Source organism: Arvicola amphibius, chromosome 4 (genome assembly GCF_903992535.2).
Source record: "Arvicola amphibius chromosome 4, mArvAmp1.2, whole genome shotgun sequence".
Classification (NCBI taxonomy): Eukaryota; Metazoa; Chordata; class Mammalia; order Rodentia; family Cricetidae; genus Arvicola; species Arvicola amphibius.
Window position 1 is genome coordinate 119,800,768 of NC_052050.1, and position 18,429 is coordinate 119,819,196.

At 34.4% G+C, this 18,429-nt stretch overlaps 1 protein-coding gene across 2 annotated transcripts in view; it reads right to left on the reverse strand.

Moving 5' to 3' along the window:
* Glra3 (glycine receptor alpha 3) overlaps positions 1 to 18,429 on the reverse strand; it is a 147,217-nt gene that overhangs the window by 20,192 nt on the left and 108,596 nt on the right. For both annotated transcript variants that reach the window (XM_038327681.1, XM_038327682.1), the window contains exons 6-7: positions 11,028 to 11,165; positions 7,044 to 7,258 (exon numbers count right to left, since the gene is read on the reverse strand). In XM_038327681.1, coding sequence (XP_038183609.1) covers positions 7,044 to 7,258; positions 11,028 to 11,165 — 353 coding nt within the window. The remainder of the gene's footprint in view (positions 1 to 7,043; positions 7,259 to 11,027; positions 11,166 to 18,429) is intronic.

Here is an 18,429-nt window from a genome sequence, read left to right on the forward strand (position 1 = left end):
GGGAAGCCCAGAGAGAGTGACACAGCATTACACTAGAGAAAGAAGGAGGCCGAGAAGTTGTTTTAATATTTTTCATTCTGAAACCTATGTAGGAAGCCCTGTTAGCTCAGAAGTTATGATATTTTGAATACTTTAGGATGATAATATAAGCGAAGCTTTACTGAAGAGCCAAACACACTGCCCTCTAGAAAGAAGCTAACAATTATGGTGGCTGAAGGGGGGCGGTGCCTGAAAAGGAGTTGAGTTTTCTGAATTCACATTGTCAGGTAAAGCATAGTAAATCAGTCCTAAGGCAGTACGAAAACTAGAGTCACAGAACTGCTGCCAGGGAGCACTTCTCAATCAGAGGAACATAACTGTCTAAAGACCGAGGATAAAGGCAGAAGGGCTCCATGCTAATTCACCCATGAAATAACTTTGTTTGAGCCATATAGGTTCAGAGAGGAGGATGAGGAAATAGAAGAGAAGAGGAGGAGGAGAGAGGTTGCAGGAGAGAAGGAGGGAAAGAGAAAGAGACAAAGAGAGGAAAGGAGAGACAGAGGAAGAGAAAGAAGAGCATGTTTAGCATAGACCTCTTTTCTATGATGCTCATCCCTCTTTCAGTGTATCATTTATTTATGTACTTAGTCTTGAAATCACTTCATTTGTTCTCTCTGATCATGAGTGATAGGTTGTATCTGTCACTGGACAGTAGTTCATAAGTGTGGTATCATTGTGTAAGATTTCAATAATACTGCTGAAAAAACATTGTTTTTGGGTTTTTTTTTTGTTTGACAAGCACATTGAGGAACTGTGTTGTAGATATAGAAACATATGCTAAGGTTGAGAGGCCAGCCTAGACACAGGACTTTACAGTAATCTACTAAGGTGGTCAAAAGCATTACCATGAGTTCATCAATTTCCTACGCAGAAGCTCACAGATATTAATGGATTGTGACATATTGGATGCAGCTTGCTAGTTATTATTGGTCAGACTGGTGCTCATCCATAATTTCTACATATAAAAATCTAGATGCATTTAAATGCTTAAATTTAAAAATAGGACATTGATTACAGCAGAACCCAACCTAAGCCTGCATGTAGACATCTATCTATAAGGCAAATTTCCATGGGTCATTTAAGAGTGATTGTTTTGTCAATTTCTTTTCAATCTAAATTTGCTTTACTTAAAAAATAAATATATATATATATCACAGAACATTTCAATATATCCCTTTGGGTAAGTTAATTTGTTCTTCTTGTAATGGCAATCCATCTTTGTAGATTTCCCCAGTTCCCAGAAATGTCAACTGAACGATGATGGATAAGTTTGACTGTTGACTAAACAAGGGGCTCAGGCATGCAGACAAATATGTTTCTCAAAACATGCTGGGAATTTGTCTGCTTGAGTGTTGTTTTGCTTTCTGGGGTTTTTTTATCGCTGATCTCTATGAATTTTACTTAATTGTTTTGCATATTCACTATAATGTCAGATCCTGCTTAAAAAGTTTACATTTTCTAATGCTTATAAGAAAAATATTCACCTGAAATAGATTTGAATGTTATCTAATGTGAGAGATGAAAGAATTACAAAACATAGAAAGAATAAACAGTGCTGTAAAGTCGTAAGGTAACACAACTGAAGTTGTTACCGGAAACACCGGAGGAGAGCACTAGGCGGTAGCCAGCGATGACATGGGGATATGTTTGGAGGTTGACATTCTGGGCTTTTAGCCATCGCCCTGGAGGGTGACTCTCAGGGGTTGCACTGATGCTGCTTTCACTCTGATTAGATGCAGAATAGGAAAGTGAACAATGCTTCTTTTGCAGTATTTGTCATGCGCATAAAGCATTTCCCTTTAAGAGCTAAGATGCAGTGGAGAAGACTTTTGTCCTGAGTTGCATTATTTCTAGTGACAAGAGTCATCCTGCTAGGCACCTCAGGAAAGTGCCACCAGGGAAAGACCAAAGGATTGTGAAGGTTACAGCTACTTCTGATCCCACTTTTAGTTACCAGAGCTTTTCTTCATACCTCCTATAGGGCGTGACATACGTTGTCTGACAGCTACATGAAAACGTAAAATAAATCTAGATGTCACTGGAGATTTCCCTTAGAGGAGACCATTAGACTTCCTGGCATGCATAAGCTATTAACTTTTGACCTATTCTTTTGAAGTGAAATTAAGCATGTGACTTCCTGCTCCTGTTCTACATGTTGGAGGTTCTGCACACTAGCTGCCTACTTATAATGATGATCTTTCAAGCTCATTCCTTGTTCTCAGGTGTCTAAGAGTGTTATTTATGACTTCAAAGTAGAATCTTGGAGACAGATGATGCCTATAATGGTTCTTTAAGTACCTAGTTTTGAGTCAAAGTCTTTCAACAAAGGTACAGTTGTCTCTTTTTATCCTTTAGGAAGTTGATAAATACGGTTTTTTTGTGTGTGTGCATGTATGTATGTGTATATATATATATGTGTGTGTGTGTGTATGTGTATATATTGTATGCATATATTTATATGTACACACACAATATATGTTTTCAATACAGTATAGAGTAAAGGAGATTTTTAGATAAAAAGTAGTCTCAAAATTGCATATACAGTTTTTGCTTTTTAAATTTGGTTTTATCAAGAATCCTTATATAGTGCTGTTATGAAAATGCAAACTTTGGAATTTCTCTTAAGCTCAGAAAGTTTATACAAATGTGTATGTACATATACATATATGAATGTATTAGCTATCAGTGAAAGAAGGCTATGAAATTGAAAGAAAGTGGGGAGCACAGGCATATGGGAGGAAAGACTAGGGGAAAATGCTGTAATTACTATCTCAAAAATAAAAAGAAATAAATTGAAAAAATATACAGCAGCTCTGTCTATATATCAATTAGGGAGAAAATGTTTGTTAAACTGTGAATTTCATTCTTAAGACTCAGTAAGCCTAGTAAATGTAGCAAGATGAGAGGACAACTGGAAATGGCCTTCATTTCATCCTTATAGGACCCGTCCATGCTTGTGAATTGTATTCATAAGGTATTTCTACATTAGTATGAAAACATTTTAGCTTTACATGGATTATTTAAAGTGTATTTAATAATAAAGTCTTGGGTAAATACTCCTTTCATTTTCTGTTCAGTTTTCTTTTTTGTCTTCTTCAAAAGTTAGCATGTATTAATATTTATATTATTAAAGTAAAAAAATGTAAGCAATGTATTGAGTATTTTGTTTCCATCAAATGGTCTATCATAAAATGAGAATACAATTTAGGATATTATGTTAGAATAATAAAGCCAAAATGAACCCACATGTGTCATATTTTTTCCAGACTTGATTGAAGTATTATCAGGTAGCTATAAGCTGCATTTAAATAATAAAGAAACATGCTGGCTGGAATAGGCTTCCACTGTTATAATGAGAAGAAAATATGATTACTGTAATCTCCCCTCATCTGTTTATATTGCCACAGACATTTAACTTACTCTTTAAGTCTACTGAGTATTTTTTAGACCATTAAGAGTGTTTACTAATTAATTTTAAGAAACTAACAGTAAATATACCTCTTTCCATTTTTATCTTTTATCCCTTTAACTTAAATGAATCTCAAATCATCTGTATGCCAACAGAATCAAATATTAAGAAAACATAATGCTTCACTTTCAGTTTATATTAGCTATTGTTACTTCTATAATTGGAAATGAAACGATTTTTACATTTTCCAAGGACTACTGTTTTCCTCACACCCTAAGACAGATAACCGCAAACTTTAAATTCTTTTTCATTAGTTCTGTGGTACTCTGGGGTAAGACAGAGAGAAGCAGAAGTACAGTTTAACACTAATGAATTTTCATCCTATATCAGACAGTTGAAAATGGCACACTCATTTGCTTTTTAAAACCAAGTATTGAGTAAATAATTGAAAATCTCATGTTGTTTAAATGTGCATGTGGTACTTAGTAGACACATATATGTCCTGAGGTCCTGAGGATGAAAATGTGTAAAAGATGCTTCATCCTATCATAAAGCTTCCTCTGGTGGGTGTCACAAGCAATTTGAACTGAGAGGGGGGGAGAAGAAGAAGAAGAAGAAGAAGAAGAAGAAGAAGAAGAAGAAGAAGAAGAAGAAGAAGAAGAAGAAGAAGAAGAAGAAGAAGAAGAAGAGGAAGAGGAAGAAGAAGAAGAAGAAGAGAGAAGAAGGAGAAGAGTTACTGAAATATTAGTCTGTCTCTCAACCCTTAAGTAACCTTTAGTCTTGAATTTGCAATCTCTGTGGACCAGAGGCTTCTGGGCCTCTGTGATAAATTTAATTAATTAGTTATCATTAGACTTTCAAGTGTTCTTTGTCCTTTTATGTGTAGCTGCTTTTTATAAATAAGATAGCTAGCACGGTAAAGATGTGTGGGAGGGATCCACATAGAAAATCTCCCTGAGAATTTTCCTTCCTCTGTATCTCTATCCCTTCTCATTTTTCATGTCCTTTCGATGAAATTTCATTTTTGAAATTCCAAATTCGAAATTTCGTATTTGAAAGCATTTTCATATTGGAAAACTGGTAACACAATGATGGGATTTGAATTTGAAAATATTTGGGTAAATGAGTTTTGCCTTTTAGCAAATGGTTCTATTTTGTACATGACTGGAGATGGAACCACTGAAACTAAGAAGGAAGAATGAAGTCTTTGAATAGCTTGGCTAAATCTTTAGCTGGAAGAAGACCAATCATAGACTCATTTTTTTCCCCTATTTCTGTAGTTTTCTCTTAGAAATCAGAGGCCCAGATTTCCTGGCAGAAGCTCTGGATCTCTTAGACTTTGGCTGTTCTACATATCAGCCTAACGGATGCACCAAAGTGAAAAAAAATGAACCTTAAACTGCTCTCTTCCCTTCATCCTGTGCTGGAAACAACTGGCCAGTCACACATCACATCTGTAGACCGCCCTGGACTTCTGCCTTTCTTTGACACTGCAATGTGCATTCATAAGCACACCTCATTTCACCTCCAAAATTCTCAAACAAGTCTACTTCCCAGATCTCTTTACTATCCTTACATCTGCTCCTGCAGACCACAATGGACAGTGGGCTATTCCAAGTGGCTCTGGGTTCTTTCCACTTAGAGTTCAACTCCTCCTTTCTCATGCTCATACAGAGTTATCACCTTAAAATTTCTTCAGGTTGCCCTACTGTTGTTGATATATCTAATTATTACGAACTATGATGTTGTGCAGGACTTGATCCCTTAATCATTAACATTTTTCTTTTGCTCATTTACAGTGAATCCATGGTTCAAAGAAGCACTTATAAGGGTAAACCATCTTGAACCTTTGCTGTCAATACACGCACATGACACCTCTTTCGACCAACTGATGTATGTACTGACAGTGAAAAATAGTTCCGAATTCTAATGAATGGATGACATGTGCCTTCTTGTTTGGGGGGTATGCTGTGTTTAACTTAGTGTGCCATTACAAAGGCCAATCTAATCGATCTTATCAGAGAGGAATCTCAAGGAACTGCCTAAATATATTCTGTTTTTTTTTGTCTGAGCCTTGATGAATTTCCAAGCTTCTTTTATCCTATTGTAGATGTACTAGCATAGAACCTATGTTAAATACTAAGCAATTATCATTTTTTAAATGTGTATTTTTTCATTTTGCTACTTAATAATCTGCTGCTATTATAAGTCCTAAATTAAATTTGTTTCCAACACAATAACCTATTATTTTTTTAAATGATGAATTTCAACATAATAAAGTAATATTAGTTTATTACAAAATTTGATGTTGTACCTGCTACCAGAAGTAAATTATAAACGTATAATATAAACACAGTCCCTTTAGTGTTTTCTGTGAATGAATTCTGGTTCAATTAATTAAGCTAAAATGTGTTGGAAACTTTAGAAAGATTCTTTAGATCAGCAGGTTTTAACCTTTGTGTAGTAACTCTTTTGGGAGTCTCAATATTCTGCATATCAGATATTCATATTATGTTCCATAACAGTAGCAAAATTACAGTTATGAAATTAGTAGCGAAATATCTTTATGTTTGTGGGTCACCACAATATGAGGAACCGTACAAAAAGGTTGCAGCTTTATGAAGGTTAAAAACTACTACTTTAGTTAATAGACACTTCTTAGAAATCAGCTTATAAGAAGAAAATTTTCTATTTCTATCTGGTTTCATTGATAAAAAGAACCTCATACTTACCTTTTATTTTATCTTATCGAGAGCAGTATTCAAACCTTTATAAACCTTACAAAGCAAATTGTTTAGTTCTGGGTGATTCAAATGCACTCAAATTATAGACTTGGATAAGCACTCTTTTCTATTGACCTACAGCTGCCTAGGAGTTAGAAGGAAGGGGCACAAGGTAATGGGAACCTGGCTCTAGCACTATGGAAATCTGATACAATTCTTGATGGGGAATAATTACTGTAATGTTTTTCTGGAAGCAATTTGGTAATACATTACCAACACATACAGATATCAATGTCTCAGTTTATGTTCTAAATATATGTTTAAAATAATATGAAAATGTTACCTATGTGTATAAATATGAACATATGTATGCATTATGTCAGCATTAAAATTACTATGTATAGCAATTTAAATAATTTTTCAATATATTTTAAGTTTTTAAAAATACAGATACAAAAAATTTCAGGATGCATATAATGTGTGTTGACATTTCAATAATAGGAAACCATTATACACTATGTGCGTAGCAGGTATCAGTGATTTATTGAATATTTTCCTTCAATAGCTTAATTTTACATGATTTAGTGTTTTAAAAATCAATGATGAATATATTGAATTAGTTTTTGAGCAATCTGGCAACATTTTTGTTGTTGCTGTTTGTTTTGGTTTTTGGTTTTTTGTGACAGGGTGTCGCTGTAGCTATTGAGCCTGTCCTGGAACTAGCTCTTGTAGATCAGGCTGTCCTCGAACTCACAGAGATCTGCCAGACTACACCTCCCAGGTGCTGGGATTAATGGCGTGTGCCACCACTGCCCAGATGAAAACAGCATTTTTATGTACATATTACATGTATGTGCCCTCAGGACACTTACCTTTGGTAGGGAAGCCCGGGATCCAGAACTCTGTGTGGTCATAGTAAGAACAGTGGTGATGCCCAAAGCAACTCTAGCTGGGGCTGCATCCATGTTAATCCAGAATGAGACCCAAGACAGAATAACAATCAGAAGACTGGGAATGTACATCTGGATCAAGTAGTAGCCCATTTGCCGCTCAAGATGGAATCTCACTTCTATGCATGTAAACTTTCCTAGTTGTTCATAAAATAAATGTAACAATTAAATAAAAGTCAGGTTTTATTATGCCATCAAACACGACTTAATTTTCATAATAATTTTACCATAAGAATTTCCACCAAATTGAAGAGATACATTCAAACTGGGTTTTGTCTTTTAGTTTAGATTTTGTTTCTGTTTTCATCTGAAAGCAATGTGACAAGGGAGTGAACTCTTCTAGGAAATAGTATGCAATCCTATTTTCATGTTCAAATAGCTTTTCATGGTTGTCAAAGTTCTCAAAGAGCTGTTTTTTCAGTTTCTAACACTTGTTCTGAGGTGTATAGAACAATGCATGTTTATTATGTAAAGGTTATCTATATTTTGAGTTTCTGTAGCGTTCATATGCTTGTTTAGTCAGCTGCTATTTTTCAGAGATCTTTACACTTTACATGCTAAGAGATAAATGCAAATAAAAACTAGTGGATTCATAAATAATACTACAAAAACTAAATATTTTGCATTAATAACTTTTGAGATATATTTAGAACACATTGCAAAATGTTACGTTCACTGTGAAATGTATGTCCTATGCCTCTGCTATATACCTCTTTCTGCAAATAAATGTAATGAATATTTGACTCAGCATCATAGGAATTTGTCTACTTATCCACTGGTTCTAATTCTACTCATTTATTGCTACTGCTTTGTTATTGTTCTTCAAATAAATGGCCTTTTAAGTGATTTGGTTCTTGGTTTTCTTGTCTGTTATTTTGAGCAGGATGATGTCAGAAAGCTCATCTGCTCTTTAAGAATCATTATCTGATATGACCACGGGGGGAAGATATCAAAGGGCATGACTAGGACAACTTCTAGTGTGTGTTGAGGAGAGTCTCCCTTGCAGAGCTCCTATTAATGTGATGGGCACATTAGTAATGGTGGAAATAAGGCAAGGGTGCAGCCTTTGGAGGAGAAGAGAAGTGACTTTAAATCCTTTTTAGTAGTTTGCAAGTTCTGGGGACAATGGGGTACACTTTTCAATGTACACCAATCAGAACCATGTGCAAACCATACATGATCCTTCAGTCAAATTATCAATGGAATGATTAAAGATTACTACAATATCTGAAAATATTTTGATTTTTAAAGCACTATTAACCATAAAATTTTAATTTTCACTCTAAATAATAATAAAGAAAGACTAATTGAAGTGTTTTTATTATATCAATATTAATCCATTAAGTAATCTCATGACAAAAGTAGAACTTATTACTTGTCATTTGTGTAAGTTCTCTAGGGTTCATGTGGTTCCCATGAAAAACACAAGCTTTCAGTGTGGATTTATTTTACAAGCACTTTATAAATATATCTAGGCTGGAAAATGAAGTCATGTATGTATATATATATATATATATGTGTGTGTGTGTGTGTGTGTGTGTGCAAATATTATGATTGTACATAGATGTACATTAAATGTAGTCACGTATATACTATTTCTGTGTTTGTACGCACATGCATAATTTATCTGGTTAAGAAGGGAAAAGAATTAAAGTTGGACCAAGGTGAAGAGAGGAAACAAACACACATAACAAGATGGACATGCTAAGAAATAGCAGGGGAAAAGGTAGATGTTAGAGGAATTCACGTAGAATAGATCACAGAACCCTGAAGTAAGTAAACTTGTAGATTTGTGCAACTTAGGATTTGTTGTTGTGACTGTTGTTGCTTTTGGTTTTGTTTTCCTATAATCTTATTATGTAGATGTGACTGCTGATTGGTCTGGAACTTGTTATTTAAACCAGGCTGGTCTCAAACTCATGATGATGATCTTGCCTTTGCCTACCAAGTGCTGGGATTAATAGCATGTACCATTACTCCCTGCTAAGCTATGCAGTTCATCTATATTGAAATAATTAATAACTTCAGTAGTTTTATTTCTTTGTAAAACTGGGCATTTATAACTGAGGATGTTTTTTCATATTTTTTCTTTTATCTTCAGACTTACTTATACAGTATATGAACCTACATTAGAAAACAATTAAGATAAGAATCTTGCATGTTAGGGGAATACTAAAAGGAGGTCTATAGTGTGATACCAATTAGTCACATATGTGAATGAAGACATTACCAGATGTTTCTATTTAATTGTGAGCAGTGATACTTTTGACATACTTTTATCTCCTATATTATACAAATATTAGACACCCATGTCTTCTAAAAAAATCTCCTATCCAACTAATTGCTTGAAGTAAACACTCATAAATGTAAGCTGAAATATAAAAGTATGTTAATGTACTTTCAGCTAAGATGAGTCTCCTGACTCTATGGTCAAAATTCTCTCTGAGATGATATCTACAGGATTGTCTGTTGTTCTTTGTTGAATGGGTCTTTCCAAAATTTACGTCCTCAGAGAATCTATGAATTTATTTACCAACAATTGACTTGAAGATATAATCAAGTTAAAATCAATTCTTTATTAATGGGACCCTACTCTAATATCATTGATGCCCTTAGAGGATGAGGGATATTTGGCTACAGAGAGACAGATGTATGCAGAAGTCAGCATGTGACTATGAAGAAAGAAACTAAAGTGATGTATTTGTGAGTCAATAAATACCAAGAGTTGCCAGAAATAGGAAACTAAGAAAAGGTTGGGAAAGGAACCTTCGTAGGAGCTTTCCAGAGTAATTATAGTTTTGCTGTTTCTTGATTTGTTTTTTGTATTTAACTTCTAGAGCTATGAGACAATAAAATTCTACTGCTATAAATTACCAAATTTATGGTAGTCTGTGAACACAGTCCTAGATAACTAGGGTACTGCTATATACCACGTCTAGAGTTCTTTTCAACATATTCTAAAAGAAGTTATCAGTTTCTCTGTCCTTAGAGAATTGGGCAGAGGCATTGCCATTGATTTGCCTGCTCTATAGTTTATACTTAGATGTTAATCTTGAACTTGCTCATAAGTCATCTGTGTGTTGAAAAGAGTAATTGAAAATTAGATATTGTGAGTCAGTTAAGAAGATAAGGGAGACTGGGGGCTTTATAGGAGGAAAACAGAGCTCACAATTATGGAAAATGTTGAGGTCACAATGAATCATACTTTACCACAATGACATGGTAAGAGTTACAGCTGATGTTAGCATAATAGTATCCAACCATATATGCATCTCATTGGGGGAAAGCTTAACTTGTGGGTAGTTTAATGGCATTTGTAGTTGGGATAGGCTTATGGGAATAGCCCACAACAGTTAGGAGAAGAGCATAGATTTCATAAGGGCACAAATACCACATTGAGTTTCTTAATCCTTTGTGTTAATTGTTAAAAATTATATCTACTCAAGACACAAGGTCCCTCTATCAGTCCAAAAAGTAACTGAAAATATGAATTCTTAACAATGTTAAAATAAATAGAAAAATATGTTTTAGAATACATGAAAATATAACAAATGATGTCATTATTTAAAGCAAATCCTTTTGTTAACATATGCAGTGTTTACTTCCAAAATAGTTTAATATTTTTCCATATAAATAAAGAAATATGTTTATAAGCATCACATGACCCACAAATGTGTTGTTCCATAAAGGATTTTCAAGTGTAACTAAGCACCAAGCATTTCTTTGGTCTCATACAAATCAAATAAGACAAGAATCAGTGAGTGAAGGCATCCATAAATTTTGAAATTGCCCATTTCATACTCTATGAGCTAAGATGGTTAAAATTAACATGACATTACAATTTTAATAATCTGTATATTGCAAGATCAGAAATCACAATCATAAAGAAAAATACTCAGTCCCTACCTGTATTGTAGTGTTTAGTGCAGTATCGCAAATCTTTCTCTTCTTTCAATAGGAATTGAGGCAAAGTGAGTCCTTCAGCCACTTGTACGGGTGCCTCATCTTGCCATTCAAAAATGAGATCATTCATTGTGTACCCAACTAGAGAAAAATGTTATAGAAATGTTTATATCAAAGAAAGATATTAAAATAGAAGCAATAAGAACTTTCCTGTTTAGTCATCACATGGAATTAGAAGATCATTTAGACCTAGAGTCTACCTACTGAATAGTGCATTTCCTAATTCCATTTCACAAAAATCTTTCATCAGTAAAGTAAGAGAATGAGGTAGGCTTGGAAGAGCACAACATGGAAGGTAGTATTTATTCTTTCATAGGAATGGAAAGCTCTTGGACTAAGTCAGCAATTTTTGACATTATTCCACTACCTTAATTTCCAGGACTACTAAATAAAGCCAAATAGTCCCTGGTTAGAAAATGAATTAAAGATTAAATAACTCTGGAGAAAGTATTAATGCCTGTTACCTTACTTGCTTTAATCATCTCAGCTTATATAATCTGCTTCTGGGTCCCCAATCCCAAGATGGAAGAAATGATCTGAAAATGCAAGCTTGTTCTATTCGATAAAAAATATGCATGGAGTAGTTTGACATGGTGGTTATGAGTTCAGCATAGACTTATAAATGAGTTTTTCAATAAGTCATAAGTCTTTATTAAGTTGAAGTACCACATTGCTCTTTGGAGGGGCTTAATATAAGCAGAATTTCCCAGTTGAATGAAAAGGTATGGAAATCTATGCTTCTCAGTTATTGTGGTGGAGGAGACTAAGTGAATGTGAACAGGACTATTATTGTTGGGACCAGATAATTCCACAAACTTAGAAAGAGAAAGGAAACATGATGTGACTCCTGAATTAAGTCAATTGGTTAAATTAGCAAATTATTCCTTTCTATGGAACTGTGTACAGAGGAGTTTGTAGCAAACTTTCATGCAGTGATTTGGCACAGTTTTTGTGGATACGTTAAACAATGGGTAAGAAAGGAGCTCATCATTAGCCCCTCTCTTTCAGAATCTTCCAGACAGAGTGGAATCTGGTCCAATTTTAGAGGCAACTGGACATGCTTAGTAGAGGAGCATGGGTAGAGGAGATGGTAGTGACAACAGTGTCTGTGACCAAATATCCTTAGATGGTCTAGAATTTAGCTAACAAATTGTCACTGTCACCATCCGTGTTCCATATTTTGGTTCATTATGGAGCAAGAAATATTTGGTAGTGTCTGCAAGGCCACCATGCCTGAGTTTTGGTTCAAAGATAGATAAGTAACTACAAGATTATTCTCTAAACCAGTGGGTTTCAATCTTCCTCAATCTACAACCCTTTATTATGGTTCCTCATGTTGTAATGACCTCAACCATAAAATTATTTTCAATGCTACTTTATAACTGTAATTTTGCAACTGTTATGAATCACGCTGTTATGAATTATAATGCATATATGAAATGAAGGGTATCTGATATGCAACCTCTTAAGTTTCACAACCCACAGGCTGAGAACCACTGCTCTAGACCTAATGATTGGTTTATTTATCCTAGAATATCTGTCAGTGAAACATGAAATTAATAATGATTGGATTGGTAATAACAGAATAATTTACTCTTATTCATAAGTCCTTTAATATGCACATTATAGATCACACTCTGGCTAAAGACAGCACAGATGCATATTTCTAAATAATCTAAAAACAGAAACATAAGCAATAATTTTATCTGCTGCCAGATGAGACATAAGTCTTACAATCCATAGAAAGAACCACAGAAAACAAAATATTTGAGATTTTTTTTGCACCAGTTTAGACAGATGGATGAAAGTATAAGAAAAACCTATTTCAGTTTTGACATAATAAAGGCTTTGTAAAATCTTATGGAAACAGAACCTCGCAGTCTAAAATTCAATTGTTGCCAAGCTCCAATTTTTCTCTCATCCAGTTTATATGAGCACATATAACTTGTTATTGTGGTGAAGAACTATTCACATGAAGTGATTGATGAATAAACATTTTACTGCAAAATCATATTATTGTATTTATAACTCACAGGAGGTTTAATCTTGAAAGTCAATGGTAAATAATGAGATGACCACATGTTTAATGAGCATTTCCTTTATTCTGAGTAACTCAATGGGCAGTAAAGAAAACTTAATGGCATTATTGCCTCAGTACACCTTCAAATAAACTTCAATAAATTCTCTTCCACAGAGTTCAGTGTTTTAATATCCTATTCTTTTGACTCACACATATTTATAGAAGCTTAAGAATATTAAGAAAAACAGATTGGGTAATGAAAGCAAGCTGATACATTTATTTGTCTTCTATTGCATAATAATCTCACAATGAAAAAAAATTACATATGGAACAAAGGTATTAACCCCAACTTGATCAATAATTTCATTTAATGATTATGGTGAAATCTGCAAATGGATGTGTCAATTCTTGCTTTTCAACAATATTTATTGAGGATCAACTCTGGGTAGTTCATTCTGCTTCATTTGAGTTGTACCTTGTAAATAGCCAATGGCCCCAAATGAAGAATACAAAAGGAAAAGAACTTCAGGAAAAAAGAAAAGCAAATTTATTTGAAATAAACTGAAAATACCTCTGGCTTATAGTGGACACTAGTAATAGCATTTTTCACTTAGTTCTAGTTCATGTAAAGAAGCATTTGAAATGGACAAATCAATACATGTTTGATTTGGGTTAAATTCTGAGTTGAAAAGTTGATTTTTTAAAAATACCTAAAAGTAAAATTAGGAGTTAGTATCTTTTGAAAATGAAGTGACTTCACAAAATAGTGCTTTATAAACATGACACTTGCCAGACCCTCTCATAAAATTCACAAGGCCCCAAACACTTTCACAGTCATAATGATATATTATTTGTAGTCTTCATTGTTCTCATATTTTCCCCATATTGAAACAGTGTTGTGTAATGCTTTAACAAAATACAGGCAGTAGCACCAGGTTCCGCTGGAAGTGTCTGTGTTTCTAAGTGCCATATCCCTTGGTTAAGACTGTCATTTTAATTTAACTATGCCCGTGTTTGATGAAGTAGTAAATACCTTGTGGTATTTAGAAAAGTGTTCCTGATTTTTAGATTTGTAACAAGTACTAACCTACTACCATCTGATCCTTATGTAAATATCCGTGTAATCTGTGTGCCAAAGTGGCAAGCCTGTATACATACAACACTCAACTACATTCTGCATCATAAGGTTTCTTTCAAGGAACAGCACTAGTTGATTTAGAGACAAACTGAGCTAGGTTTTTTTTTCTTATGTTGTGCAGATGTGCATCATTTTTTACTTGAAAAGTGAAAGGCTCTACTAATAATATTTTCTAGGTACTTGACAGTTCACTTTTAAAAATATGCATGATATGGATATACCATGAAAAGGAAACTGGTGATAGTTTCTGTGAATAACAGATTCCAAAATTTCAATCCACTATTAGATGTTTGGAGAAATTATTTTTTGCAAAGCTACTTGAACAATCAAGAGCCTGAGATTAGATATCCCAGGGACTAGTGTAAAATCAAATACTACTGTTCTACTAAAATAACACAGGAAAAATAAATAAAACTCTGACAAAACATTCTGTTATACTCATAGACCAGTGTCTTGCTCCAGCATCATCAGAGAAGCTTCCTTTTGGGATAGATGTCAATAAAAGTGGAAAAAAGTTCAAAGCTGTTGGAGGAGGCCACTTGTTCTTCCTGGCCACCCAGCTAGCTTAGACCCAAAATAATCACACAGAAACAATATTATTTAAATTACTGCTTGGCCCATTAGCTCTAGCTTCATATTGGGTAACTCTTACATATTAATTTAACCCATCTCCATTAATCTGTGCATCTCCATGTGGCGGTGGCTTACTGGCAAAGTTTCAGCATGTCTGACTCTGGCGGTGGCTCCATGGCTTTTCCCTGACTCCACTTTTCTTTCTCCCAGCATTCAGTTTAGTTTTTCCCACCTACCTAAATTCTGCCCTACTATAGGTCTAAAGCAGTTTCTTTATTTATTAATGGTAATCATAGTATACAGAGGGAAATCCATATTGCAACTTTGAATCTAAATGATAGTGATTTAATTTTAACTTTGGAATTGTTTTAAAATAGGATTAGAGCTACTTTATTTACCCACTATTATGAAACATTTTAGTTAATAATATTAAATGAGAACAATATCCTAAATGTTTCTTTTGCTTTTAAAATGTAATCGACATTTGGATGATAAGGTCTTCTAAGAAGAAAAGGATTAGGTCCTTTCAGAGATATAGAGAGCAATAATCTTCTTAGTTACATGTGTTGTGGCTGTTTTTTTCTAACCTTTCTACAGGATACATGATCTTCCTTCTATGACTGGGACCTCAATTCCGATAACATCTGAGATGGGCAAAATTCATGGTCATTTCTATTGGCAATATTGTGCTTTGTTGTTCTCATTTGTTGCCATAACAACAGAAAGACCATTTCAGCCATAATCTCTAGGGAGCCCTTATCCACACTGAATTAACCTTTAGTCATTGTTCTAAGATAATTTTTACGAATTCCATATAACAGGATATGGAAGCTCTTTATTTTAAACCCCTTGGTGGATGAGTTAAGAATTGAAATTACTAGCTTGGAGTTTATAGGACTCTATGGGACCATCTAGAGTCTAGACTATTTCCAAGGAACACAATAGAAACAAATCAAAATTAAAATTTTTAAAAAGTGTTGGTTTGCTTGTCTCTCTGTTTAATCTGTTTTCCCACTCAAAAAATAAACTACCTATGTATTTTTCATTTCTTTATGTATCTAACTCAGCATGGCACATCAACATAGGTAATTTATATGGCTATCTGTGCTGACTCGGGTCACCTTGCAGGGAGATCTCAGAATCACTCTTAGGAAACCTGAAGAGAAACCTTACACAAACACTTCCACTTCATCAAACTTCCCTCTGATTCCCCTGACCATCATACAGCTCCTGGAGGTCTCTAGACAATGCCAGATGACATCTTTCCATATTATTCACTTCTGAACACTTCTCCGTAGACACTAGAAAAATTTCTATTTTCCAATATTATTACTGGGAATTCACTTTCATCACATTTATGGGCCTTTCCCCTATTGCTTTAACTGTTATAGACTCTCTACCACTTCTTATTTCTAAAGAAATAAAAATATTTTCAGTGTACTATCTTAAGTAAGTGAAGATTTTAAATATCACCATATTATTTTGAGTTGACATGAACACGCGCTTATGAAGAAACGTAAAATTGGAACAAACGATCAAAAGACAGAAATATACTGTGAAATGTTTTGGTCTTACTACCAAAATTGACCCATAACTTTAATACAATTTAAATGAAAATTTTACTGTGTTTTCCAACTGGTAGTTAACCTGAAGTACAGAAACATGCATCATAGCTTCAGTAAGGAGAACAGTGTAGACCTGCCAGGAAATGAAAATCTTGATGAATAAGGTTGTAGTCTTTCAGTGCTTTAGGAATGACTAATATAGAAGTGCTACAGAAAATAGAACTCAGAATCAGAACTATGAAGGGAGACTTAAGGTAAAAGTTACCCCTTAAATCATGATGGGGATTTTTTTTCATTTAAACACTGCCTGGCCCATTAGTTCTAGCCTCTTATTGACTAATTCTCACATCTTGCTTTAACTCATATTTAATAATCTGTGTAGCATCATGAGGGGTGGCTTACCAGGAGAGATCTTAACCTGCGTCTGTCTTGGAGAGGAGAAGCATGGCGACTGCCTGAAGCGTCTGCCTTCTCTCTCCCAGAATTCTGTTCTGTCTACTCCGCCTACCTAATTTTCTGCTCTATTAAAGGGGCCAAGGCAGTTTCTTTATTAACCAATAAAAATAACACATAGACACTCCTCCATCATTCCACAGCATAAAAAATGTAGCACATCTTCAATTAATATTCCACAACAGCAGGGTCTTGTGAGTCCCAAGCTGGCCTTGGACTGAACAGATAACTAAGGATAAACTTGAATGCCTGATCCTCATGTTTCTCCTCTTTGATGCTGGGATTACAGGTGTGTGCTTAGTTTATGATGGGGAATTTTTAATAAATGATATTGGCCAGGCGGTGGTGGCGCACGCCTTTAATCCCAGCACAAGACTGATACTTATGCATGCACACACAGAGACAATGATGATGATGATGATGATGATGATGTTAATAATAATAATAATAATAATAAATTCTGGGTTAAAACAATAATATTTTTATATAATTACCATCCACATAACAATTTATTTACAACATTATAGATTTAATTATGTGTGCATTTGAAACACTGTGCTATGAAAATGAAATAAAGTTTTGTGGTATCATGAACATTTACAAAATAGGAATATGCTTATTCCCATGGAGACTCTGGCTAAGAATATGTTTAATTTCAATTGGAGCTTGGAGATTAATTGATGAATTGATAATGAACATTTAATTTTGAAAGTAATTCAGAAAAGCATTTGGCCAAGCTGTCTCAAAGAAAGAGAGAGGAACATTTGACCTAGTTTGCAAATTCTTGTATTCTTAATCAACATCTGAATTTAAAAAAAAAAAACAAAGGGAAGAAAATACCCAGTCTTGGCACAGGCTGATTTTTGCTGGGAGAAATATTACTCAAGTCACTTTTATTGACTTGACAAGGAACAACTGCTATGTCAAAATGTATTTAACTAAATTTTTCTTTTATGATTCGTGCATTTGATTTGAAATCCTTTTCCATAACTCATAGTGTCACATGTGGTTTTATTTAAATTTGTAAGTTTGCTAAATTGAGTATCTTTTTTTTTTCTCTGAAGCCCTCTGGTAGAACTGAGTTATAACTTATCTTAACAAGTACTTTAAAGACTAGAATTACTTTAGCTTTCTCCTTTCTGTTTGGAATAGTGGTGGAAATATAGAGTTTTAGTCTTCTTAGATACCAACTAGACTAATCATTTTGTTCACATTTCTCAAGATTTTGTAAGATTAATATACATTGAACAAACAGTGTTGAAAGTTCTTGTGGGAGATCTCAATTAAAATTGGAAAAAAACCTGGCCACGAGCTAGATCATTTTAATGAGAAAAAGGTGGTGTGGTTAGTTGGGTTTTTGCAGTAGGGCAGGTTACAGAAGGACATTGTCTGCCTACTTCTTTGGAGGAAACTTCACTGTGGTGGGAAAACAGTATAATGTGACTGCAGAAGGTCAGGGCTGTAGTGAGGAGCGGTGGTCCGCATTCCCACTGCCCTGCTCCCGGCTCCCAGCCACCTGGCTAGTTTATGCCCCGAAATAACAACACACAAAGTGTATTCATTTAAACACTGCCTGGCCCATTAGTTGAGCCTCTT